Source organism: Rhizopus microsporus (assembly GCF_002708625.1).
Source record: "Rhizopus microsporus ATCC 52813 unplaced genomic scaffold scaffold_14, whole genome shotgun sequence".
Lineage (NCBI taxonomy): Eukaryota > Fungi > Mucoromycota > Mucoromycetes > Mucorales > Rhizopodaceae > Rhizopus > Rhizopus microsporus.
In genome coordinates this window covers 143,466-166,698 of record NW_019671929.1, presented here as the reverse complement: position 1 = coordinate 166,698, position 23,233 = coordinate 143,466, and the positions used below count along the sequence as shown (strand labels likewise).

Below are 23,233 nucleotides of genomic sequence, written 5' to 3'. Positions count from 1 at the left end.
TTACTGACAGATTAGTTCAAAATATGAAGATATGATACGAAGCAGCTGTCAAGGCTAATGGCGACCTGACATAATACTAAGGGCACCTTTATTTTTATACAATGTTGAAATAAACAATTCAACCCTTCCTTTCTCGTGGTTTGATGTTCCAAGCCCAAGTATACACATATCAATCGGCCTTGAACTCATGTTCTTTCAAAAGTTTTACTATTGCTGAGACTGAATCAGCTGCAGAATTACTGCAAGTGCTTTGTAACTCAATGCGGTCTTTACCGAGAAAGAGAGAGAGAAAAAAGACTCCATTATACAAGGGAATGACATACTATCCTCATTTTCTCACAATGTATCTCTTTCTTTTGATTTTCTCAAAGCCATTATCACTTGTTATTATATCATCAAAGGAACGTTTTGAAGTTTTCTCAAGTTTAAGTTCCTTTTCTCCAATTTTCCGCTTTATTGTACCACTTTATCGTGCGACGTTATCAGATTGCAATGGCTATGGAATTGCCATTGATCTGATAATTTTACAAAGGTCAAACTAATAATAAAAGTAAAAATAAATAAAAAGAATCAGATATGTAGCTAGTATGCTTACGCAACGAGTGGCCAAAGCACCTAGTGTAATTCGTATCTTTTTTGAGTTATCTGGACTTAATCTTGACACTTCAAAAATGTGTAACACGTTAATATTATTGTTAATAAAATAGCTGGTCTCTATTTTCCGAGATACAGTTACACTTATAGATCTATAAAGGCGATCAGTGGAGATTGTGCGTGGATGATCCTGCTCGTTAAGTTGCCAAGAATTGCAATGTTTATAGTTCCAGGTAACTCTTGTTTAGTAAAGTTTGTATTAACTTTTTTCTTTAGTTTCTTTATGACACTTTTTTTTTTTCAGTGATTAACCAACTACTTTCTCCTGTTTGCTACAAAAGATAAAGGAAGACACTTTGCTTATCATTTTTTCTTTATTGAAACTATTTTGCCAAAAATGGGCATTTAAGGCTCTCCGCGGTACATTCAAACATTCGAGTAACATTAATCTTACAAACCGGTTCATGTATTGGGAAAATCGTTTCATTTGAATCGAATGCAATATCAACCTGATAAAACAGTAATTATGTTTTTATTTGCATGCTTTAGTGCCTTTTTTATATACTTGTCGTTGTCACACGACAAGAGAGATCAAGCATATAAAAGAACACATCTGTTGTATGCAAACAACTTTATATTCATTCCATTTTTTAATACAAGTCATGGTCCAATTCCTCTCTTTAACTTCTATCACTGCTCTTTTGCTTCTCTCTGCTGGAATAAACAATGTCTCTGCTGCTGCTACCAACACTTGTGTTGTCGCTAAGAGTAGCTCTGATGATGCTATTACTATTGCCGAGGCATTTGAAAAATGTAAGACGGGTGGTACTGTCACTTTCTCCAAAGGCACAACTTACAACTTGAAGAGTGTTGTCACTATCTCTGGCCTCAAGAATGTCAACATTAACCTTGCTGGTACTATCAGTTTACCTGCTCGTAGCTCTTCTTGGCAAAATGGAGACCATTACATTCAATTGAAGGGCGATAATATCAAGATGTATGGTGGCGGCACCATTAATGGTAATGGCCAAGCTTGGTAAGTTTTTCTTTGTTTTACAGCCATTTCATTGATTCACCCTGTATCGCTTTTAGGTACGATGCTGAAGATCACACTGCACCTACTGTTCTCCGCATTTCTGCTACCAACTCAAATATTGGTAGCTTCAGTATTATCAATGCTCCTAGAGCGCACCTTGGCGTCACTAACTCTCAAAATCTCGTCTTGGACAACATCACGCTTAACACTGCCTCTACAAGCAGTAAGCTCGCCAAAAACACGGATGCCTTGGACGTTTCTTCTTCTTCTGGTATCATTTTTCAAAACTCTCATCTCACTGTTGGTGATGACTGTACTGCTATCAACGGAGGCGTGACCAACATCACTCTGTCCAACATCATCTGTAACGGTGGCCATGGCTTCAGTGTTGGCTCTCTCGGTAAGGGTGGTAAGCAAGAAACCGTCAAGATGGTTCGTGTTTACGACAGTACCTGTAATAACTGCCAGAATGGTGTCAGAATCAAGACCTGGCCCGGTGGTAAGGGTTCCGTCTCTGATGTCATTTACAAGAATGTTCACCTCAACAATGTCGATAACCCTGTTATTGTCACCACTCATTACTGTGACAAGAACCAGATGTCTTATTGTAATAGTAATGATGCTAGTTCCTTGTCCATCAGCGACGTTACTTTCAATACCATCACTGGGTAAGCTAAAAATCAAAATCATGCTTCTCTCTCTTTAACCTATTTTCTTTGTAGTTCTGCTTCTAGTGCTGGTAATCCTATCCTCAACGTCAATTGCTCCACTAAGACTCCATGCACAGACTTTACCATCAGCGGTCTTACTGTTACCAAGGCTTCCAAGACTCCCAAGAACGTTTGCGTTAACTTGTCAGGATCAAGCAGTATTGCTGCTTGTTCCTCTTAAGTTTTATTAAGGCATTAATTTATAAATCAATAAAAAAAGGAAATTGATATTTATATGAACAAAATTGTAAGCAAAAAACCAGAAAAAAAGGTTAAATAATCAACTAATGAGCTGAAGGAGAGATCCCTTTTGTGGGTTCAGAAAGAAAGACATCAGGTGTTTGTCTGACAACGTCATTCGTTGATGGTGCATGGGTTGTATAAATAGGTGGTGCCTGAACTTCTCTATATTGATTTTCAATCTTATCCCAATCGACTTGCATCACCTCTTCTCCTCCTTTTGATTCTCGTTTACGGCGCATAAAGAAAAAGATAGTACCTGCAATAGCTGCAACCTGTCAAGTATATATAAGTCAGGATGTGGGATATATGCTTATTTTCATTACTTACTCCCAATACACAGCCGATAGCAATACCAGCCTTGGCTCCACTGCTTAAGTCTGTACGAGCAGGTTCTGCTATTGAGGTGTTATTATTATTATTATTATTGTTGTTGTTGGGGTTGCTTGGGTTGCTAACTGTAGCAGGAAGCAAAGGATAGGTAGGTGTATATTGAATGTTGGATACATTGGAAATATCAAATGTGAGCAGATTTGGACTGCCATTGCCATTGATATCACTACCAAACAAGATAAACAATGTCGTGTTTACCAAAACGGCTACAAATACCAAAAAAAAAAAGGATAAGTCATATCTTTAATCTCTTTTTCTTTGGGGGGATAATTTACCTGAATGTCCATATCGAACACCACTTGCTGATACAGAGGTAGGAACAGTAACATTGACTTGATTTGTCCATTCGTAAGTGGTTAAGTCAAGTGTATAACAGAAATCCGTGAGACCTAATTCAAACAAAGTAGTTAGAAAAAGAGAGAGAAAAAGATTGATAAACCCCTATTTACCAATTCTTCCATCGTTTGTTCCACCATACAAAAGGATGTGATCTGAATTGGGCACTATGTGTATATATCAAATCATTAAGTCCTACTCCCCCTTGTTTGTGATTAATTAAGATCTTACATAAAGTAGTCGTATGATAGATTCTGTCGGAAGGTACACCGCTACCAATAGTTGCAGAAAGTGGCTGTAAACTCCAAGTACCTTGGATGGTGTTGAATATATATGTTTTACTAAAAGGGAATCGGATAGGTCCATAGTTTGTATGCGTATAATAACTTCCACCAAAGTAGTAAATTCTGCCAGTCCTAGGATTAAATGTTGCTGATTGAGAATTGGGATAGAAATCTGGATCTGGGAATGCTTGCTGAGGGGAAAAGTAGCTCCATGTCTATATTGCAGAGAGATATTTAGACATTAAAGTGCATCTAGTTTTTACATGATTTTACCTGTGAAGTGATATTGAATACCGTCAAAGAATCAAATCCTCTGATGGATGTTCCGTTATTTATATTAGTGATGTTTTGTCCAGTTGAAGAAATCATGGGAACAGTTGTGGAAGGTAAACTACATAGTATTAGTATATTAATCAGTCCTTGTTAGTTTTTATAGATTACCTTTCATAGCCGCCATAGAATGCAGCTGTATCATTTGTTGCTGATATCAAGTTGATAGACGTGGCAAAGTAACTATCATGAAAAAGAGGAGAAGGTAAATAAAAAGCAGATAAAGTTAGGGTATACATATATACATTTGACGTCGAGGTCTATTAGGTTCGGAATAGGCTGGTAATGATTTCCAGGTATTGCTAACTGTGTCGTAGGCGATTGTTTGGTTGGTAAAGGGTGTGTTACTACTGAATCCTCCTATGATCACGATTTGATTTTGTTCTGGGAAAAAGACAGATTCTGGAGCTCGTCTAACTTCGACGTCAAAGTTATTACTGGCTATGACTTCGTTCCATTTGTTGTTGAAGGCACTGCTTTGTTGTCCATACATTTGTCCAATATCAAGTACGTATAAGCGACCCTCCGGTCGGAATACATTAAAGATGTTTGATATATCTCCACCATAGCAATATATTTTATTACTTATGTATCCACAAGCTATATTTATAAATGACAGGGGAATTGGTCAAGGTACGGTTGATACATTTTTCATCTCAATTTTTACATGAAAGTACTCGAGAGTTGAGAACGTTTGCCTTAACTGATGCACTAATGGCAAGTAATCCGAGAATGTGTACAATTTGCATGCTTTGGTATTTGTACTCTCTCGTTCTCTTAGAGTAAAGAAAGGAAAAAAGAAGGATTAGTAAGAAAACAATTTATACTTGTGCATATTAGATACATGGTATGACGAGGCGCAGTTTTTTGTGCCCATCTACATACAGATGGTGACCCAGATTTGGTAGGCTTTGTTAAGCCATACAAACTTGTTCCTAAATAGAACAAGGTTCCCTCTAAAAATAAAAGGGGAGCTTACCACAATGGGCTGGTGCTAATACTAATTGGAAATAATAGAAAGAAATGGCTTTTCCCATTGCTATTATAAACCTTTGTCTTCTTCTCCCCCTTTTCTAGTGCAACTATGAATAATTGGAATGGTGTCCCCTGTTTCACGAACTGTTTATTATCGGAGCTCAAGGTATTTGCGCGCAGAGCAGCGGTCATTTTTTTTTTATCCATGAGCTATACTTACACTCATGTCTCGCCTTTTCAAGTTCTTCAGCGAGATCCTACAACAAACAGTGCTCAGGTCATCGTTGACAACAAGACAGTGGATCTACCTGTAGGCGGTCCTTATACGATAAATGATTGTCATAATGTATTTGTTGGCGACATTTGGATCATGGCAGGTCAAAGTAACATGCGTGGTCATGGATTCCTAAAGAATCCTTTCACCCATCAACCTCTTTACCTCCCTTCCTTACCTCATGTGTGCTTGTACGATTCAACCGAGCATTGGAGAAAAGCGTCTGAGCCTACTCATCAACTATTTGCGTCACCACGAGCTGTACATAATACCTTACCTGATCCCACTGTGGCAAACCCACAGCTTTTACAGTTTAGAGGAGCCTCTCTCGGCCTAGCTTTTGCTCAAGAATATCAAAAGCTGAATGAGAATGTTCCTGTTGGATTAGTAGCCTGTGCTCACGGAGGCACTTCGCTTCATGATTGGCAACGACCTACCGAAATAAACCAAAATACGGTCCAGACAACACTGTATGGCGCCATGATTGATAAAATTCGTGCGGTTGGAAGCCACATTGCTGGTGTACTCTGGTATCAAGGGGAATCGGACGCAGTCAGCCTTGAGCTATCAAGAACCTACGAGGAAAGGTTCCAACTCTGGCTTGATCTTTTACGATCAGATACGCGTTCGGACCTACCAATCGCCTTTGTCCAGATCGGTACTCATCGTCTTGATCGAGAAGAGGCGGTGAAGGGGTGGCGAAATGTGCAAGAATGCCAATGGAAACTGTTTGGATACAAATCGACTACAGCAGGGGTTGCAAGTCTAGACTGTTCCTTGGATGACAGGGTGCATCTCTCTGCTTCTGGACTGCAGACAGTTGGACGACGTTTGGCACGGGCAGCGATCCAAGCGATGCAAAAGAAAGCAGAGTTAGCCACGCCGATATGTGAATCTGCAACATATGAGCAGGTTGATCTCATTTCGACCTCGGTGTACTCTATTAGGCTTTCGTTCAGCCAAATGGATGATGAATGGGACGATCAAAAAAGTGTGCAAGGGTTTGAAATTGAAAACTGTGCGAATGGCACTAGTATTATTGACGCAAAAATAGAAGGTAAGGACATTCGATTGTATCTTTCGCACAAACCTACTGCGACAGGGGCGATATATGTAAAATATGGCATGAGTTCTCAGCTATCACCAAACCTTGTCACAAAGCGTGGCTCTGCTTTGCCTGCTTTTAAGAAACTTCCAGTAAATAATAATAAATGATCATATTAACTATAGATTGTTATCCTCTTTGTTTAAACGGTAAAACTATTTGGTTGACTTTACTCAAAGTAGCTCACTGCAATTGCATAATATAATGAAGAATTAAGCTAAAATGTCATCTAAAGAAGCGTATTCTATTGATAAGTAATAGAAGATGGCGTGGTTTATTGTCATTGGTATGTAGTGTATGTAAATATATGTTTGCTTGAGTGTGGAATATATACAGAATTGTTACAGCATTAAGGTGTTGAGGTTTTCGTTTAAAATAATGTCAGATACTGCTGTCATGACGTTGTCTAAGAGACGTCCGTCGGTCGCGTCCGTACAATGAATATATAAACGCTTATTACTGTTTTGATTTAACCTGTGAAATCGTCTCTTGAAATATCCAACGGTTTGATCAAAACTATCATCATTGCCTATTAAGAGGTTTAATAAAAGAAAAAAGAATTATAAAGTTTACCTTCAAAGTCTGGAAACCATTTTGAAACAGGGGATATGCGTATCTTTTTTTTAAATATGTCTATCTTGTTTAAGAATAAGATCACTGACGTATTCTTGAACCAGACTGAATTACAGATACTGTCAAATAACATGAGCGACTCATGCATTTGATTCTATTGCAAGAAAAAAAGGTTGGCTTATGTTTTCTTTCATATACATTTTACTTACTGAATCCTTATCTTCAACTAAGCATTGATCATAACCACTGATTGCTACCACGAATAGAACAGCTGTGACATTTTCAAAACAGTGTATCCATTTTTTCCGCTCACTCCTTTGTCCGCCAACGTCAAACATGCGGTAGGTTAAAGGTCCGATATGGAACGTTGTCTCGACAATTCCTGTGGTTTTAGCTCTACACCTAACAATATCTTGATCTGTTGGCATATATCCAGGTTCCCAGAATCTGTCTAGTTGTGAAAAGAAACTATACAAAAAAAGAGAAAGGGAGGTTAAACAATCGAGCTGTTTGCTATCAACAAAAAAAATTACTAGATTGCATTGTCGTGTAACGCAAACATGGTGTTGGCTTCACTTCTCGCGCGTTGTACACCGGCATCTGCCCAAAGAATTTTTAATGGTTCTAAAAATGACGCTGGATATGGTTCTCGTTGTCCTAATTGTCTGACATCTTGTATTAAAGGCATATATTGCTAATACGTGAATTTAAAAATAATGTGGGACACTGTAGTCTTCACTTACTGCATTGGACTCATGCTCAAAAGGTATACTTAATAACTGCATAGCTTCAAATATTGTTTGCATTTCCATAATGATGTTTGAAAATACAACGATTCGATAACTTTCTCTTTCGCTATCATCAAATCCTGAAGCATGGAGCAAACGTAACTGCTTTATCAAAGTTGACTTTCCAGATTCTCCCGCTCCTAATAACAAAGGAATGTTTTAAGTAATGAAAAATCAAGGATAATATCTACCTAACAATAGCACTTTGACTTCACTCTTCATCTTTTTCTCATCTGCCTTGATCTGCTTGTCTATGCTCTTGCTTCGTTGCACTTCAGGGTCATTCTTACTAGGTTTAACTAGACTAATACAAGCACCCATGGCTTTTTATAAAAAAAAAAAAAAAAAAGAGGTAGAAAAAGGAATGATCGTAAATTTAAAGGGAATTTATGCAATGTATCTTTATCCAATTATATTTTGTAACAGATTTCTGCAATATGCAAGTAAATAAGCCGCATACTGTTTACACGCACACAAGTGAAATTTCCCCTGAACATTCTTTTGTGAGACACTCAGAGAATGATACATAATAGTATCTTTTTTGGTAATAAATCTTTCTGCAAGGAGTCCTTTAAAGGTTATTTTAAACAGTTTATTAAGAAAAAAAAATCAGTTCCGTTCAAAATGCAAAGACGATAGGAAGTTGCTATGGTCCAGTTCAAAGATGCTGACGACTGTAGTGGTATGCCACGGAGTGTCATCGATAACGCAACTTCGGCGATGTCTCCATAGAGTATCTATACCCGAACCAAAGAAGCTAAGAACATCTATATCCACTGTGTTTTTCTCGTCTACCTGAAAAAAGAAAGTGAGCACTGACCATATTTCGTCAGCATTGAGGAACTTGTCTGTTAGAGAGTATCGCGGGAGGATTGAAAACCAAAAGTTGAGTTTGAGAGGGCAGCTTATAAAGAGGTGGAAAAGCGGTTTGGTGCCCGTTTGGCAGAGTCTTCACAGCGGAGAGGGATACAGGCTGGGATTCCAGGTATACTGTAAAGTAGCCGTAGGGACATGGCCATGTAACAGGTAAAAACATGGTGTGAGGACCTTAGCTGACATATTCAGAGGACCAAATGTTCGCCAATAATGAGGTTGGAGAAGCAGAAGACGAGACATGGTCAAAGGTGGGTGTCGAAAGTGTGTAAGCAAATTATGGTCTTCGTACCAGAAGAATCAGCTAGCCTATTGAACACGGTTTGTATTTTTTTTCCTATCAACATCACGCGCAATAGTTCATATGTAGGGAATACCTAAGCTACCTACATAATACATTGCCTTGAAATCCAAGTTATGACGTGTCCATATTGTGATATTCTACTACAGGAGATAGAGGAACAACTTCATTTATAGGAAGGGCAGGAAATTCCACGGCCATAGCCTGATACTTGTCCTCAATATCACTACCCAAGCCCACGTGCAACAGAACCCAAGTCTCATGTCCTTCCTTGACATTGCTCAAGCTGACTTCCGGAAGACTGGTAATTTCGGCCCTTGCTATTCTAGAGGGACGATAAATAGGCCCAGGTGAAGCGCACGCTTTTGCCACTAATGCGGCAGATGATTCTTGCTGTAATCTAGAAAAGCGTACTATCATAGTCAATATTCCAGTCTCTGGGCTGTAAGTTGGAATATCCAAGCCATTGAATGTTCGGATATAGTCTAGATTACCAGACAACTGTACGAGCACAGGATCATTGTGATTCAAGAGGTTATAAGCAAAGGTTTTTTGAAAGTCTGAGTGGCTCCAATCGTCAAAGCCAATGTGCAATGAACAAAGAGAGTGGTCTTTCTATATATGGTTGTCAGAATGAGTAAACGTTTATCATTTATCTGCTAAACTCTTATTACCTCTCCTCAAAAAATACATGCAAATGGAACATGGAAGCCTCATCTTCAGGATTCATATACATGTGCTTGGGAAATACAATCCCGTTTTTAACAGTGGTTATGAGAGAGTTATCTATTTGAATGAGAATAAAAAAAGAAAGAAAGAAAGAAAGAAAGAAAGAAAGAAGAAAAGGATGTCAACGACTAAATACAAAGAACAAAACTGGCAACTATAAAAAGTTATGGCAGGAACATAAAGATCTTCAAACATGATAACGTTATACAGTCAAAGTATATATTGAAAAATATACAAGTAGAGAAAGCAAGATTCAATTTTGTGTACTTTATTGTATAATTGGCAGCAAGGATAGTAGTACAAGTCAGTTTCTGTTAGTATCCGTTATGTTTGTTTCAGGTAATAAAAAGTGTAATTATCTTTAAACCAAAAAACTCGCATCATTTAAGCCAATAAAAGACGTGTTTATTGACCTTACTATACGAAAATCTTCTTTGACTCCTCTTCGTAATCTTGTTATTGTTTTTTCCTTTGTAGTAATTTGTTTGGCTTTCAACGTCAAACTTGCATTGGCCCTACCGTTGGGCTCGTCTCAGAAGGCAACAGATGCATCGCCTATGATAACGCTTTTAAGCTAATCTACTATTTTGTAATAAGCCATCTGTACTTGCCCTTAACTGAATGAACCGAGTTCACATGAAAATTTCGAATCATATATTCAATTAAGCCGGGGTGATAGCTTACAATAACCGTGGAATAACCTTGACTGCTGATATTCATTCTTGTACTCATTCCGCCTTTTTGTAAAGCGTGATGACGAGAGCAGAAGTAACAGTCAATTTGTAGCTTCAGCAATCAGACGCATGATAAAGTTTCAAAAAAAAATTGACAAGGATTCTGACAACTTTTTCAAATGGAAAACACTACATGCACTAGAAGTTAGATTAATCCTATGGACATTGCCTCCAGATATTGCCTATGATATAGTCCAACAAAACTTTTTATTATGCAGCATCAAGCTAAACACGACTTATAGAGTAACCAACTTGTTTTGTTTCTTTTCAAAAAAAACAGGGACCCGCTTGGTTCACGTGTAATTATAATAATTCGTATTTTGCATTATTCCACTGGACAGTCTCACATGTATAGGAGAAGAAGTGCCTGTAGCATTAGCTTATTTTCTGGTGCATGTAGTGTTTGCCTTTTAAAAAATACCTACAACATTTCAATCGAAGAAAGCATACTTTCTTAGGTTTGTAGTCCGTGATGGTCATCATCAGATTGTCTTTTCCTTGTTTCATTTGCATCGCAGTGATCTCATTCTCTGTCTTTGTAGCATCTTTAACATATTTTGTGAAGTAGAGTTGATAGTTGTTACATAATCGAAAGTATTACCCAAAATATCTATACAGTGTATCAGAATAATCAGATACATGCAATGGAACTGTCATTGACGTACTGCTACTCTGTAATAGATAGAAGAACTTATTCCGAGGATCAGTAAAGAGATGATGTAAGGCACTTTCCTTATTGCTTGTGCTAGGGTTGATACCTACAAATAGAATAGATGCATCATGTAAAAGTAAATCTTTAATCGTGTACTACCTGTGATGTCGTCAACAAACCGTTTCAATGTATGGTACCAAGCTAAACTTGTTCAGGGAGCAGATTATTTTCTATGCTCCTTGCTGTAGAACACGAATTTATTTTGTTTTGTGTCTTTTCAAGAAGAAAGAAATAAAATGTGGTTATTTATTTATTTATTCTAGTTTTATGTTGTCAGTTTGATCAACAAAGAACCAAAATTATACAGGTGTAATAATAATGTGATATCACAGGTAGCGTCCCCAGGTAAAATACAGGTCTTAAGCTTTGTAGTATTATTTTTTTTTTATAAGGGAGCACTGGTGAGCCAGTAGTCCGGGTTTTATTTAAAGTCAACTTGACCAATATAATTTATAAAGGAAGTGAGACTGATGCTAAAATGAAGATTTTTTTTTTTGAAATATGCAAATGATGAGTAGTGTGCAGCTTTGTAGTATTAACACACACGTCGCAGAAACTGATGGGATCTGTCCAATAAAATAACGTGGTTTATGTCGGCCCATTTGGGTCAATCATTAGTTTAATATTACAAGACTAACGCAGTTGCTTTTCCCTTTTTCTTTTTTTCCATCACTTCCCTACGGCAATAGTGAAGTCTTTTCTAGCTACAATTTCTACGAATATATTGTATGTACTCAGGTCTTCAAGAAGTCCACCCTCTATCTCCCCTTCCATTCTACTATATGTGTCCCTGTTCTTTATCTTTTGTAAATAAAGTCATTTCATTGGCTAGCGATTTTTTTTTTTCTGTTACTGGGCCTCCCAACAAAAAATCTGTCAACTGTTTTTCTTTTTTCTGCAGCAATGTTCTTTTCTTCTTCTTATTGTCGCACTGCTTTTTCCTTCAATGCTCCAAAGATCTTGAGATCGTCTTTTGCATCAGTCTCAGCATCTATATCCGAAACTACAGCAAAAGCAACAAGAAAGAAAAGACTGATCATTGACAATAGATCTCCTTCATTAAGTGATTTCTTAGCACAGACAGTACCTAAAAAGAAGCTAGATGCAGCCTTGATTAAACCTGATAGTGTTCCTTATTTGCAAACACAAAGCGAGAATTTGGGAAAGGGGAGAAAGTTTTATATCGAGGTTTATGGATGTCAGGTAGGCAATTTCTTGACAGTTTAGAGAAAGGGGAAGCTTAGTTTTCTTTAATAGATGAACGTCAATGATACAGAAATATTGAATTCAATCATGACCAAAACTGGATATCAACGAACAGATCGCTTAGATGATGCCAACGTTGTGTTTCTTGTCACTGTAAGTTGTACGGGATGTGCTTTAGATAAACAGTCACTCACAGTAACAAAAGTGTGCAATCAGAGATAATGCAGAGGTCAGGATATGGGAGCGATTGAAGTACTTGCGCCACTACAAGACAAAGATCAATCTAGATTCACCTCCTATTGTTGGTGTATTGGGTGTAAGTAAGAAATAGTCGGGAAAAGGTAAACAGAACTGATTATTGTGTAGTGTATGGCTGAGAGATTAAAGAGCAAACTACTTGAAGAAGATCGACTTGTGGATATTGTGTGTGGTCCAGATGGTTATAGATCTATTCCTCATCTTATTTCTTTAGCAGAGGATGAATATGATGGAGTGGCTAATGTGATGTTATCAGCAGATGAAACTTATGCAGATATCATGCCAATGCGCTTAGATATGGATAACGTCTCTGGATGGGTGTCTATTATGCGAGGATGTAATAATATGTGTGCTTTCTGTATTGTGCCATTTACAAGAGGCATCGAACGAAGTAGACCGATTGATTCAATTCTAGATGAAGTGAGATATCTAAGTGATCAAGGGGTTAAAGAAGGTAAAAATTAAAAGATTAAGTGAGTACCTTTATCTGATCTTTCTTTCTTTATTAGTGACCGTGTTGGGCCAAAATGTCAATTGTAATAAGGAATATTATAAATAACAAATGAGATTAACATAGATTTTAATAGCTTATAGGGATGAATCAGAGTCAAAATACTTTATGTCTAGCAGTGGCGTTGGATCTCAATTGAGTAACTCTGGATTTAAAACAATCTATAAACGAAAGAAAGGTGGTAGACGTTTTACTGAACTGCTAGATAGAGTGAGTTTGATTAACCCAGAGGTAATAGAGATATACAAATAAAGGTTACATTGGAGATTGACTGATATACATATATAGATGCGTATACGATTTACATCACCACATCCAAAAGACTTTCCAACGGATCTACTACACTTGATCGCAGAACGACCCAATATTTGTAATTCAATTCACCTGCCTATTCAATCAGGCAGTAATACCGTACTCGAAAGAATGCGTAGAGGATACACTAGAGAAGCTTATTTGGATCTTGTGGCAGAAATGAGAAGGATTATACCAGATGTTTGGATCAGCAGTGACTTCATTACCGGCTTCTGTGGGGAGACTGAGCAGGAACATCGAGATACGGTGCGTTTGATGGAACAAGTCAAATATGATACAGCCTTTATGTTTGCTTACAGGTAAAGAGGAAGAACATAGATTTACGAGCCCATTACTGACTTATTACAAGTATGCGAGAAAAGACCCATGCGCATCGTAAATATATAGATGATGTGGAGGAAGAAACAAAGAGCAGACGACTTCAAGAGATTGTTACCACATTCCACCGAGAGGCGTCCATAAAGAATCAAGCGTTGATTGGAACAACTCAGCTAGTGCTGATTGATTCAGACAGACCCAAGATAAAGTATGGAATAGAAGCAAAAATAAGTGGACGAACAGATGGCGGTCATAAGGTCTTTGTTCAACACGATGATAGTAAAGAGACGTTAAAAAAGGGAGATTATGTCAAAGTTCGTATTCTTCATGCTTCAAGTGCAAGCTTGACTGGATCATCCTTGGGTCCTTGCAGCATTCGTGAATTCAGTAGCGCCAAATAAAAAAATAGAATCTCTTTTTTCTCTCTCTCACTCACTCTCTCTTTCTCTAATGTCCAATAAAGCATCACACTTGAAACGCTTATATAAATTATTCTTAAAGACTGGTTATGCAGCAGTTGAAGGAACAGCTAAAAATCAAAAGCCAATGATCAAAGGTCTGATCAGACAAGGATTCGATCGTTATGTGTACTGTACAGATCCAACTATTCTAAGAGAACTAAGACCAAAAGGTACATTATTTTAATACACACACCTATATTCATATATATATTTGATAGTCGAAAATACTCTTGAACTTCTCAATCTTGCAGCCAAAAGAAATGGATATGAACGTGATATTGTTATTAATCTCTGTAGACTAAAATATCATTGGGATAAATATAATTTATAGTAATTAACACACATTATATGCATACTTTCATATATACTCATAAATAATATCTAGTCCGCCAGAGCAAGGTCGCAAAGTAAACAAGAACATTAAGGAAGTCTTTGATCGTTCATATGATGAATTTGTTCTTTTGAAGGAACAATTGAATAAAGACCTGAACTTGTGTCTTCCGTTATGAACCAAGTCACACGACTCTCTTTGTCATTCTTTTCTCTCTCTCTCTCATCTTAAAAATTACTGGTGATGGTAAAGTAAAATAACAAGACATGGTCAAAATCTAATACTTTCCCTTTTCCTTCTTTCCTTTTTATAGTCTGCCATATTCAACTTTCAGTCTTTACTTTTAGTCATTCTACTGACCATCTGCACTTGTACTTACATTCGAGCACAGGCACCTTCTTTATTGGATAGAAATAAAACTGGGTAAGAGCAAATGAGTATTAAAGAGACGGAAAAAACTAATAGATTATGTGTGTCTGTCTGTGTATCTGTTTTTGTCGGTGTAGTCTACTTGGCTTATTCTGGAAAGCAGCAAGAATAGGTGAAAGATTAAGCCCTTATGTTTCCCTTGCATGCATTGTGATGAGTATTACTTTAATGATTCATTAAAAATAAAGAATTATACAAAATATATTATTATTGATGGGAAGAAAGATGTTTGTCAATAACCTTTTTAAGCTCTTCTTCGTGATTGAATTCGTTACATTGAGCTTTCTTTTTCATTTCATCACAGAGAGAATCAATATCGAAGTCATGTTTTCCTTCCAACTTGTCCCATAGTTTAACCACTTCTTCAGCAGCGTCTGCTTGCTGGGGTATTGTTGTCGCTGCTGGTTTATCTAAGGGATAGAAGAAATCAAACTGTTTAGGATCCGCTGTGAAAATGCCATCTAGTGATGCATGGCCAAATAACTCTGAATGATCCAATAAGGCAGAAGAAGGTAAACTTGTGTCCAAGCCAAGGATGTCGTTTACATTCGTTGCCTCAGGTGTATGACTCGTTGATGAAGTTGAGGCAGTGCTACTGAAACTATCAAAGTGAGAAATAGGTGAAGAGGCTCGTACGATCTTTTGAGGTCGCTCTTCATCTTGAGTAACACTGTTGGATAAAGGATAGCTGAAAGAAGAAAGTAGAGCAGCATTTTCAGTCTGAAGCTTGGTGATCATCTCCTTCAACATCTTATTTTCCTTTTGAAGCTCTGTGCTTTGTTCAGCATTCAACTTTTCCAACTCTTTTACTTTTTCTTCCAATAGTCGAACATGGTTCTCTTTTCTTTCTCTAAAAGCTCTTTGTGCTGCTCTGTTTTGAGCCTTTCTCTTGCTTTTAGGATCATCGGACTATATGATATTATTCAAGTTAATAGAAAAGTATATTATTTATATATCCATCATATTACATCTTCATCTTCACTTGTCACTGGTTTTCTTCCTACTCTTCTGGTTGGTGAAGACTCTTTCTTGTCATTGCCACTCATGGAATCAAATTTACGCTTCTCTGTTTCATTAGGCGATGAAACAGAAGAATCGGGTGTTAAGGGAACTGTGGCAGTGGGAGAACTTGCATTATTATTAGTGGATAATAAAGCCATGAGAAGCATAGTTTGTGCTTCTGGATTATCTTTTAAAAAAGAGATATCAGGGTTATTACCCTGTTGGGCAATCTTGGATACAATATCTGCAAATATGTTGTTGTTGTTGTTATCCTCCATTATAGAAAAAAAAAGGTGAAAAAAAAGTTAAAAAAAGGGAAGAAAAAAGAAAGTAACAATTACAAATCACACAGTACCACACTTTAACTAGGCGGTGACTGAATTCAGCCAATAAAAAACAGCAAAGTGCGACCGTTCTTCACTGAATCAAAAAGAGCTTACAACTTTACACAACTGAATAGAAGAAAAACTCTTCTTTATTTAAGCACTGGTAAAAGAAGGAATATTAAAAATCATATATTGATATTCTCTTAAGTCATCACAAATAATAAAGCCATCACTTATAAATTATGCACATTTATGAAATGTTTTTCTGGTTCTTAAGGCAATACAAGGCTTCAATGAACAGACATACTGACAACGGAAACGCTTTTTTGGTTTGATGGTATTATATATATTGATCTATTGAATTTGGATGAAGCTAAGGTGACTTTCTGTCTTAATTCGGCTCGTATTGCAATTTGATCATAGTCTTTGGATTTCAAGCTCATGATAGGTATTGATTAGATTAACAAATATAGATAACTCATGATTGAAATGAAGTCACCAGTTCCTGACCAGTTTCTTTCTTAAAGTCCATTGCACATCCATCGTTTTACAACTGTAGTAATAATGAACTTATGTAATCACTTGCATGTATAAAACAATCATTTTTTTTACACTGTCACTTTATTTGATTCATTCTACTTGTTGCTGATTGCTATCGTCTGTTATCATGTTTCCTTCTTCTTCTTCTCCTTCTTCTTGCTGTTGCTCTGCTGTTTGCATGTTTGAATTGTCTTTTGGTTGGTTCGATCCCTCGACGTTAAGCGTGGTTCCTTTTTGCTTTGACTTTTTTCTTCTTTGCAGAAATCCTTCATAATTAACAATAGGCATCATGTATTCATCTTCAACTACTTGTATTCCTGTTGTTTCCTTCAATATCTGATTTTCTGTAGCCATCAGTTTCTTCAAATTTTCCTCTACTGTTCTTGACTGCTGTGAATTGAGCTCTCGCACCTTTTGCGGATCATCAGGTCTTTTAATATAAATCTATTATAAAAGTGTCACATGGCGTATATATGGATGTTACATGTATACAATTTACAGGTGTTTGTCTAAAGGAATGCTTGCTTGGAAATGTAGGGAAATGAGATGCGACATAGCCAGGTCGTGTACTATCTCGCTCTACTTCTTCATCAGAGTCTTCATTATCAGAAGGCAAGAATTCAGGCGTGTTCTCTACCGTTGACTCGTTTGATCTTGTCGTCTTTAGATATTTTTTACTCTTTGAAGCTATTGAAAATATTATATTGCTTTGCTAGAGAGAGAGGTGATATTTTCAAGTTACCCAAGTTGATTATATTTGTCTTATGAACTGTATCGGATAAGTATTGTTCAAATGCTGATATGTCGACATTAGCAGAAAGTAGTGATTTCGTAATGTCATGAATGTTGGGTCTTGCACGGTTACCAAGTTCAGCGCATAAATGAGCTTTTATTAAGAGTCGTTCAAGATCTACAAGAGTGTGAGTCTAGGGCAAAAAAGGAAGAGACATGGTCACTCACAAGAACCGAGTAAATCGGTCAATGATTCTAATGCTGCAGGTTGAATTGCATCGAAGCCAGCTTCTTTTGCTATAATAGAAATAACTCGTTGGCTGATTTCCAAAGTAAAAGCATCTCCAAATGATCGCTTTCCATACATTATTAAAAAAGAACAAAAAAGTAACTAAAGAAAAGTCAAAGACTATTTATATTGAATTTTCTTTAAAAGCGTTGACTAACGTTGTTTTACGAGTCGCCTTTTTTTATATCTCTCTTAAAAAAAAAAGATGACAAGTTGGGAAACAATAGAGAAAAAAAAAAAAAAAAAAGAAAGAAAAGGACTGATAACACCACCAAGTTGTAGTCATTATTAATTTCTTTATGTACAAAATATTATTGATTATCTACACTGAACAATAAATTTCATAAAGCAGCATTTCGCGCTTTATTCAATCTTTTTTCCTTTTCTTGTGCTCTTGCTGCTCTTCTTTCTGCAGGAGAAACCAGCGTGCCTTGGTCAGTAAACCAAAAGTGAGTATCAAACTTGTATCTTAATTCATTCACAAGCCGACTTTCACTGTCGCCTTGCATCTTTTCTTGATCTTCGTGACTCCAATCGATCGTTTCATCCCACTTGCCTTGACTGAGACCTTGGATGAACTCATCCCATTCGTTATTTGTAAATGTCAAGTGTAGCTTTGATCCACTCAATTCCTTGGTCATCAAGAGCACGCCCTGGCCAACGACCTTGGTCAACTGCATCATTCGCTCACCGACCATAACGTTTCGTCTGAATGCGGCCCAGTTGGTCTCCGTCAAACGGGGTTCGATCCAGACACGATATGCTTTCATATTTACATTCCTTTCTCGATCTTTATCTCGTTCTGACACCAGGCTTTCAGCTTCATCTTCCAGCGAGCTTGGTGTGGCAATTTTTATGATCTCATTTGGAAATAGACGAGCAAATATGTTTTGGAACTGTACAAATGCAAGATACAATCTAAAGTAGTCATTATTATAGTAAATCCCGTTCTGGTTCATTCCATTGTCCAAGTGTGGCTTCATGTTCGAATGGTGTGTGAGGATCATCAGAGCAGGCATCAACAGTTTGCCTGCTTCGTCTGTATTGAGTTGATCTGCATCAAGGTCGTCCGGTAAACTGACTTGTTCGATCGCCAAACTAAAATCCTCAGGTAATCGCTGAGCCTTTTGTTCAAGGTCGGTGATCATGATGGTTCGCATTCGACTGATAATATCATCACCTATAAACATACAGTCAGAACCTTTTTCATTGCCCATCCATTCAAGACAGAGAGAGAGAGAGATCTTACGTCTTTGTTTAAATTCTCCATGTCGATGAGGTATCTTGGGTTTTTTGGGTGGTAAGATGGATAATTCATGATATTCCAAATCAGGTGTATGTTTTTTCCGTTTTCTCAATAGTGATGCTTGTGTGAGTACGCCTTGCTCGGCATATCTCTGTAACAGTGGCGGTTCTCTCGCGATTCTTCCGTCCTCATAATAAAATCCTCTCTGTTTTGGTTCCATGACTACGTCGATCCCAGGGCTTGACTCTGATGAACGATGGCTATGTATTGGTTCAGGAGACCAGGTAGTAGTAGTAGTAGTAGTAATATTATTAATGGTAGTATTTGGTCGTATATGCGTATAGGGTCTAACGGAGTATCGGTCTGTCATTGTTTCTTCTGATTTGGATATTAGTCTAGGTAGAGGTGCTGAAGAACTTGAAGGGTTTGTCAAGTAAGAAACAGAGAGTTGCTTTTGTTGTTGTGGTGGTGGTGGCTGCTGTTGCTGTATTGATTCTGCTCTTTCAGGACAAGTACAAAAAGCTGAAAAAGGCAGTTGAACGTGTCCGGTCATGAATTCGTCCCTGAAAATGATATGGTCTCCATGTGCTGGTTTATGAAACGGATACTGATCACCCAAGGCATAGACGATACAAAAGTACAGTTTGGCTATTCTTTCTGTATCTGGTTTTTTCCTAATAATGAGCTTAATGATTCGAAATAGTTCAAGTAGATCCTCATCCGTTAAAATGTCCTCTGCCTGGGGAATAAAGTGTTTCTGTGGCTGTTGTTCTTGAACACATGGCGAGTTCATGGCAAAGTAGGAAAAAAAGAAAGGTAAAACTTTTTTAATGCTCTGAGTTCAAAAGAGAGGAAACGAGGGGACTTTTTGAGCAGTAAAGAGATAACAGTGTTGTGTGTTACGAGTAAAAAAGATAGTATTTCTAGACAAATCAAAATCAACTTTCAAGTGATTAGATTACCTTTTTTGGATAAAATTAAATAGAAATTCAGACAATAGACATTGATATTTTAGACGTTTGATCTGTACAATGATCCTATCCTTTAGTAAGGATACCTTGTTTACGGTGGCTAATCTTTGACAAGCCAATTCTACCTGTTTGTACTGTTTCTCTTGGATTCTATTGTAACAGCGCTAATATATGAATGAGAAATACCAGTCTATAATGGTTTTTTCTGGTAATGTTGTCAAGTCGGATGGGTTCTCTCTACGATTTCTTCAACAAAAGAAGAACGCGTGAAGCAGGGATTGGCACATTTTCCTATATAGAATAAATATCAAATAAAGCTGGTAAATTTGAATCTCTTTCTTCGACAACACGTTTAAGAATTTCATTCTCGAAAAGAAACTATCAGTTCTCGATAAAAGAAAGCCTGAAGAAGGAAACGTAGATAATCCGTTTAAAGGTAAAAGATAATAATCAATTCAAGTAAGTCTATATTACTTATAGCGTAATTTTTATATAGATATGATATGTGAGGATTGTCAAGAGAGAGGACACGCGAATAACAAGTATTACAAATGTAAATTTTATAAGGAAGCTTCAGTTGATGATGGTGTTTCACTTGCGTCTTTCATATTGAAATATTTACTATGCTAATGATATTTCTATTGTTAGTTGGAACATCTAGTGGAACAAAAAGAAAGCAAAGCTCAAGTCTCAAGCAAGCTAAACAGCAAGCCAAACGACAAATGGAGGGCACAAACTCAACAGTAATTTGCAAAAGCTATCAACAAATTGGTCACAGTACGTCACGTTCCCGTTTATGTCCCAACTACAATCTCGCAAAGAATGAAATGCTTGCAAGAAGCCTTGGATTTCCGTATATAGCTTTCACTAGAAAGCTTCCGTTGAACTCTATTGTCAAGTGTGATTACAAAGAGATACTCAAAAACAAGATTATTGTCAGTTCGAGAGACATCCGCAACATCGTATCCAGGCCAATACTGTTGACTAATAGCTACTGTTTGTCGAAATCCCATGATTCCATACCTCACGCTATTTTCACACAACAATATTGGTACTCAGTGCGCCAACTGGTCAATGGAAAGAAAATAACGAATACCGCCAATACACCATCAGACCTTATATAATACTAGGATACTTTCAAAGACACAAATCCAAATGCTGTGTATCAGCAAAAATTGATAAAGGAGGCCAGCCAATGTCTCACCAAAGCCTGCAAAGAGCTGGAGACGTGCTACAACAACCATATTGTTGAGAATTTTGAACAACGATTGCTGTATTTTTTAAAAATGGAAAACTAGAATCATACTTTTCTCATATGTAGAACGTACATCTGAATGACATTTTTGACATTTCGGCTAAATATTGGTATCAGTTCGTTTGTGGCGGGGAGCCGCATTGGCCAAGTTGTGCGACATGACTGCAGGAACACCAAAAAGCATTAATTACTAATCTTTGTCAGTCGCTCAATGTACTACTCCCAAACAAAGTTACTTTACAAACTCTCAGTCGCAAACCAGAATAACACATACGTGTTCTTTGTCAAATCTTATCCGAATACGAGGTTGAACATCGAAACCACAAACCCTATGATGTGCGCCGACTCCCATTGCCACAGCTATTTGGAGTATTTCTGAAGCCATCCTTGCATTTCAGATCAATCGCCATTAGTTCAAACGCGTTGGCATCATTTGTATCCCGATCAAGACCAGAAGGGTATGATAATCAGTTCTCATTCTTTGAAAGTGTGATAAATTTTGCTGCCTTCAGATATAAAAGGTATTATAGATCGTTGTCAAAAATGTTGACATCTTATCAGGAAACCATTAATCTTTTATTTTTATTTTAGCGACGACCTTGAACCATGCGGAAACAACTACACCATGTTTGGCAACATATTTAAATCGAACGGCTTCTGTGTTGGCTGTCTATTTTACAAAAGATCAACCAAGCGTGCAACAATGAACGAAGTAGATCTTGAGCTCAAACTACATGACTTCGATATCAACAAAGTACAAAACAGCTACAGGACGCTTTTTATTGATCCTGGGAGAAAGACTGTTTTCACAGCGGCAGAGAGTGTAAGCACAAAAGCTCATAGTCTATTGCGTTGTACCATCCGTGAATGTTATCACATGACCGGATCTACGAGATACCAGGCTGACCAGAGACGACAGAAAAAAGAAATTCGAACTGAATCAATTGAAAGTGAGATGCCATCCCACAAGACAACTTCCTACCAATTATATACTGTCTATGTTCAGTATATCCTCAGTCATTTGAATACGCTATTTAATTTTTATCGTAGCGACACTGCAAAATTTCAATTTTTTCTGTATCAAGGTCGACAGAGAGCGGCCGGTAAAATGGTTAATATTCTTCTTACTGGGGACGCAAAGTATAACAGAAGACGAAGCAAAAAGAAGAAAAAGAACAAGAAGAAGAAGAAAGCTGCCCCAAGGCTACAACCAATGTGCCGACAAAGTAAGCAACTAATATTTTTTTTGTTGATGATATTTACTTTTTTTTTTTTGAAAGACCGAATAAATGGAAACCTTGTCATATATGGAAAATAACAGAAAGGTACCGTTGGTTGTCTTTGGGGACGGAATGTTTGGGAAGGACTTAGTCAAGCTAAGAGGTAACCGCTGTGGGGTAACAGGGAAGTTGTGGAAGGCCCTTAAAAAGCGGGAAAGAGAGGGTGGCCTTATTACTGTCACCATCGATGAATTCAATACCTCCAAGGCTTGCAATAATTGCCAAATGATTACTCTTAAACCTGCAATACATTGTGGCAGCGAGGCGTGAATGCTGCAAAAAATACGATGGCAATCTCTTTAGCAATTTGGACAGGAAATGGCTGACCCACTGTTTTTGAAAGACCAAAAACAAGCAACAGCAACAGCAAAAAATTGTCAATCACTGTAGCGTAAACAGTTTGTCTATAATTAGACATTTAGATAATTACAGGTAAATATCTGAATACGAGTTTTGCTTTGTCTGAAAAACTAATTCCTTTTTTGTCTGAATTCCTATTTAATTTTATCGTCTGAAATTAAAGTATGCAAGTTCTTTGTTTAGAGGGTATAATATATACTAGGAGTAAATGTCTAAACTCCAGAAGGAGAACCGTGTTCGATACGGTGACAAAATGCTTGAGGTCTGCCACATCCACGAAGGATGCCATTGGCGATCTTGAAAATATTTTTTGAAGCGTTTATATCCCGTTGCCAAAGCAATCCACATCCTGTGCAGGATTGGATGCCGTGGAAGTTTACAAAAGCAGATGTGAACGCCATATTTTCACAAGAGTTGCA

General features: G+C 37.4%; 12 protein-coding genes across 12 annotated transcripts; 6 read left to right on the top strand and 6 right to left on the bottom strand.

Annotated features, from left to right (window-relative positions):
• Positions 1 to 1,256: 1,256 nt before the first annotated feature.
• Positions 1,257 to 2,521, top strand: RHIMIDRAFT_245337 (polygalacturonase; the record flags this gene model as incomplete). Its single annotated transcript, XM_023610186.1, has 3 exons — positions 1,257 to 1,630; positions 1,687 to 2,298; positions 2,353 to 2,521. 3 exons carry the CDS (start codon positions 1,257 to 1,259, stop codon positions 2,519 to 2,521), a joined length of 1,155 nt encoding a protein of 384 aa, XP_023463923.1.
• Positions 2,522 to 2,624: 103 nt separating this feature from the next.
• Positions 2,625 to 4,416, bottom strand: RHIMIDRAFT_245336 (uncharacterized protein; the record flags this gene model as incomplete). Its single annotated transcript, XM_023610185.1, has 8 exons — positions 2,625 to 2,855; positions 2,911 to 3,179; positions 3,249 to 3,362; positions 3,423 to 3,476; positions 3,541 to 3,808; positions 3,867 to 3,984; positions 4,035 to 4,106; positions 4,169 to 4,416. The coding sequence occupies 8 exons, from the start codon at positions 4,414 to 4,416 to the stop codon at positions 2,625 to 2,627; spliced, it is 1,374 nt and encodes a 457-aa protein (XP_023463922.1).
• Positions 4,417 to 4,782: 366 nt separating this feature from the next.
• RHIMIDRAFT_293611 (DUF303-domain-containing protein) lies at positions 4,783 to 6,387 on the top strand (the record flags this gene model as incomplete). The annotated part of the gene is made up of 2 exons (XM_023614005.1): positions 4,783 to 5,064; positions 5,141 to 6,387. The coding sequence occupies exon 2, from the start codon at positions 5,269 to 5,271 to the stop codon at positions 6,385 to 6,387; it is 1,119 nt and encodes a 372-aa protein (XP_023463921.1). The 5' UTR covers positions 4,783 to 5,064; positions 5,141 to 5,268.
• A 231-nt stretch (positions 6,388 to 6,618) lies between these two features.
• On the bottom strand, positions 6,619 to 7,959 carry RHIMIDRAFT_205816 (guanine nucleotide binding protein, alpha subunit; the record flags this gene model as incomplete). The annotated part of the gene is made up of 6 exons (XM_023606856.1): positions 6,619 to 6,806; positions 6,851 to 7,004; positions 7,060 to 7,318; positions 7,384 to 7,544; positions 7,594 to 7,778; positions 7,830 to 7,959. The coding sequence occupies 6 exons, from the start codon at positions 7,957 to 7,959 to the stop codon at positions 6,619 to 6,621; spliced, it is 1,077 nt and encodes a 358-aa protein (XP_023463920.1).
• Positions 7,960 to 8,926: 967 nt separating this feature from the next.
• RHIMIDRAFT_239687 (uncharacterized protein) lies at positions 8,927 to 9,548 on the bottom strand (the record flags this gene model as incomplete). The annotated part of the gene is made up of 2 exons (XM_023609219.1): positions 8,927 to 9,427; positions 9,504 to 9,548. The coding sequence occupies 2 exons, from the start codon at positions 9,546 to 9,548 to the stop codon at positions 8,927 to 8,929; spliced, it is 546 nt and encodes a 181-aa protein (XP_023463919.1).
• Positions 9,549 to 11,890: 2,342 nt separating this feature from the next.
• On the top strand, positions 11,891 to 13,993 carry RHIMIDRAFT_239686 (CDK5 regulatory subunit-associated protein 1-like protein; the record flags this gene model as incomplete). Its single annotated transcript, XM_023609218.1, has 8 exons — positions 11,891 to 12,190; positions 12,245 to 12,346; positions 12,399 to 12,509; positions 12,560 to 12,905; positions 12,961 to 12,987; positions 13,039 to 13,193; positions 13,251 to 13,573; positions 13,624 to 13,993. The coding sequence occupies 8 exons, from the start codon at positions 11,891 to 11,893 to the stop codon at positions 13,991 to 13,993; spliced, it is 1,734 nt and encodes a 577-aa protein (XP_023463918.1).
• Positions 13,994 to 14,042: 49 nt separating this feature from the next.
• Positions 14,043 to 14,562, top strand: RHIMIDRAFT_239685 (uncharacterized protein; the record flags this gene model as incomplete). The annotated part of the gene is made up of 3 exons (XM_023609217.1): positions 14,043 to 14,223; positions 14,272 to 14,383; positions 14,439 to 14,562. The coding sequence occupies 3 exons, from the start codon at positions 14,043 to 14,045 to the stop codon at positions 14,560 to 14,562; spliced, it is 417 nt and encodes a 138-aa protein (XP_023463917.1).
• On the top strand, positions 14,335 to 15,007 carry RHIMIDRAFT_35726 (DUF1242-domain-containing protein). Its single transcript, XM_023615148.1, has 3 exons — positions 14,335 to 14,630; positions 14,698 to 14,807; positions 14,891 to 15,007. Exons 1-3 carry the CDS (start codon positions 14,628 to 14,630, stop codon positions 14,991 to 14,993), a joined length of 216 nt encoding a protein of 71 aa, XP_023463916.1. The 5' UTR covers positions 14,335 to 14,627; the 3' UTR covers positions 14,994 to 15,007.
• A 13-nt stretch (positions 15,008 to 15,020) lies between these two features.
• RHIMIDRAFT_239684 (uncharacterized protein) lies at positions 15,021 to 16,093 on the bottom strand (the record flags this gene model as incomplete). Its single annotated transcript, XM_023609216.1, has 2 exons — positions 15,021 to 15,722; positions 15,782 to 16,093. The coding sequence occupies 2 exons, from the start codon at positions 16,091 to 16,093 to the stop codon at positions 15,021 to 15,023; spliced, it is 1,014 nt and encodes a 337-aa protein (XP_023463915.1).
• A 678-nt stretch (positions 16,094 to 16,771) lies between these two features.
• RHIMIDRAFT_314794 (uncharacterized protein) lies at positions 16,772 to 17,931 on the bottom strand (the record flags this gene model as incomplete). Its single annotated transcript, XM_023614959.1, has 5 exons — positions 17,861 to 17,931; positions 17,642 to 17,804; positions 17,424 to 17,591; positions 17,181 to 17,368; positions 16,772 to 17,125 (listed from the first exon to the last, which is right to left on the bottom strand). The coding sequence occupies exons 2-5, from the start codon at positions 17,778 to 17,780 to the stop codon at positions 16,772 to 16,774; spliced, it is 849 nt and encodes a 282-aa protein (XP_023463914.1). The 5' UTR covers positions 17,781 to 17,804; positions 17,861 to 17,931.
• A 36-nt stretch (positions 17,932 to 17,967) lies between these two features.
• RHIMIDRAFT_293605 (uncharacterized protein) lies at positions 17,968 to 19,834 on the bottom strand. The gene is made up of 2 exons (XM_023614004.1): positions 18,952 to 19,834; positions 17,968 to 18,882 (listed from the first exon to the last, which is right to left on the bottom strand). Exons 1-2 carry the CDS (start codon positions 19,739 to 19,741, stop codon positions 18,044 to 18,046), a joined length of 1,629 nt encoding a protein of 542 aa, XP_023463913.1. The 5' UTR covers positions 19,742 to 19,834; the 3' UTR covers positions 17,968 to 18,043.
• Positions 19,835 to 21,815: 1,981 nt separating this feature from the next.
• On the top strand, positions 21,816 to 22,390 carry RHIMIDRAFT_260078 (uncharacterized protein). Its single transcript, XM_023611441.1, has 2 exons — positions 21,816 to 22,171; positions 22,303 to 22,390. Exons 1-2 carry the CDS (start codon positions 21,878 to 21,880, stop codon positions 22,318 to 22,320), a joined length of 312 nt encoding a protein of 103 aa, XP_023463912.1. The 5' UTR covers positions 21,816 to 21,877; the 3' UTR covers positions 22,321 to 22,390.
• The last annotated feature ends 843 nt before the right edge of the window (positions 22,391 to 23,233 follow it).

What these genes read in the sequence shown, in the direction of transcription:
- RHIMIDRAFT_35726 (XM_023615148.1), top strand. An exon ending in TTGGATAGAAATAAAACTGG is followed by an intron (nt 14,808 to 14,890) that starts GTAAGAGCAAAT and finishes TTGTCGGTGTAG; the next exon opens with TCTACTTGGCTTATTCTGGA.
- RHIMIDRAFT_293605 (XM_023614004.1), bottom strand. Translation starts at nt 19,741, where the DNA reads ATGAACTCGCCATGTGTTCAAGAACAACAGCCACAGAAACACTTTATT. An exon ending in TGGAGAATTTAAACAAAGAC is followed by an intron (nt 18,883 to 18,951) that starts GTAAGATCTCTC and finishes GTATGTTTATAG; the next exon opens with GTGATGATATTATCAGTCGA.
- RHIMIDRAFT_260078 (XM_023611441.1), top strand. Translation starts at nt 21,878, where the DNA reads ATGAACGAAGTAGATCTTGAGCTCAAACTACATGACTTCGATATCAAC.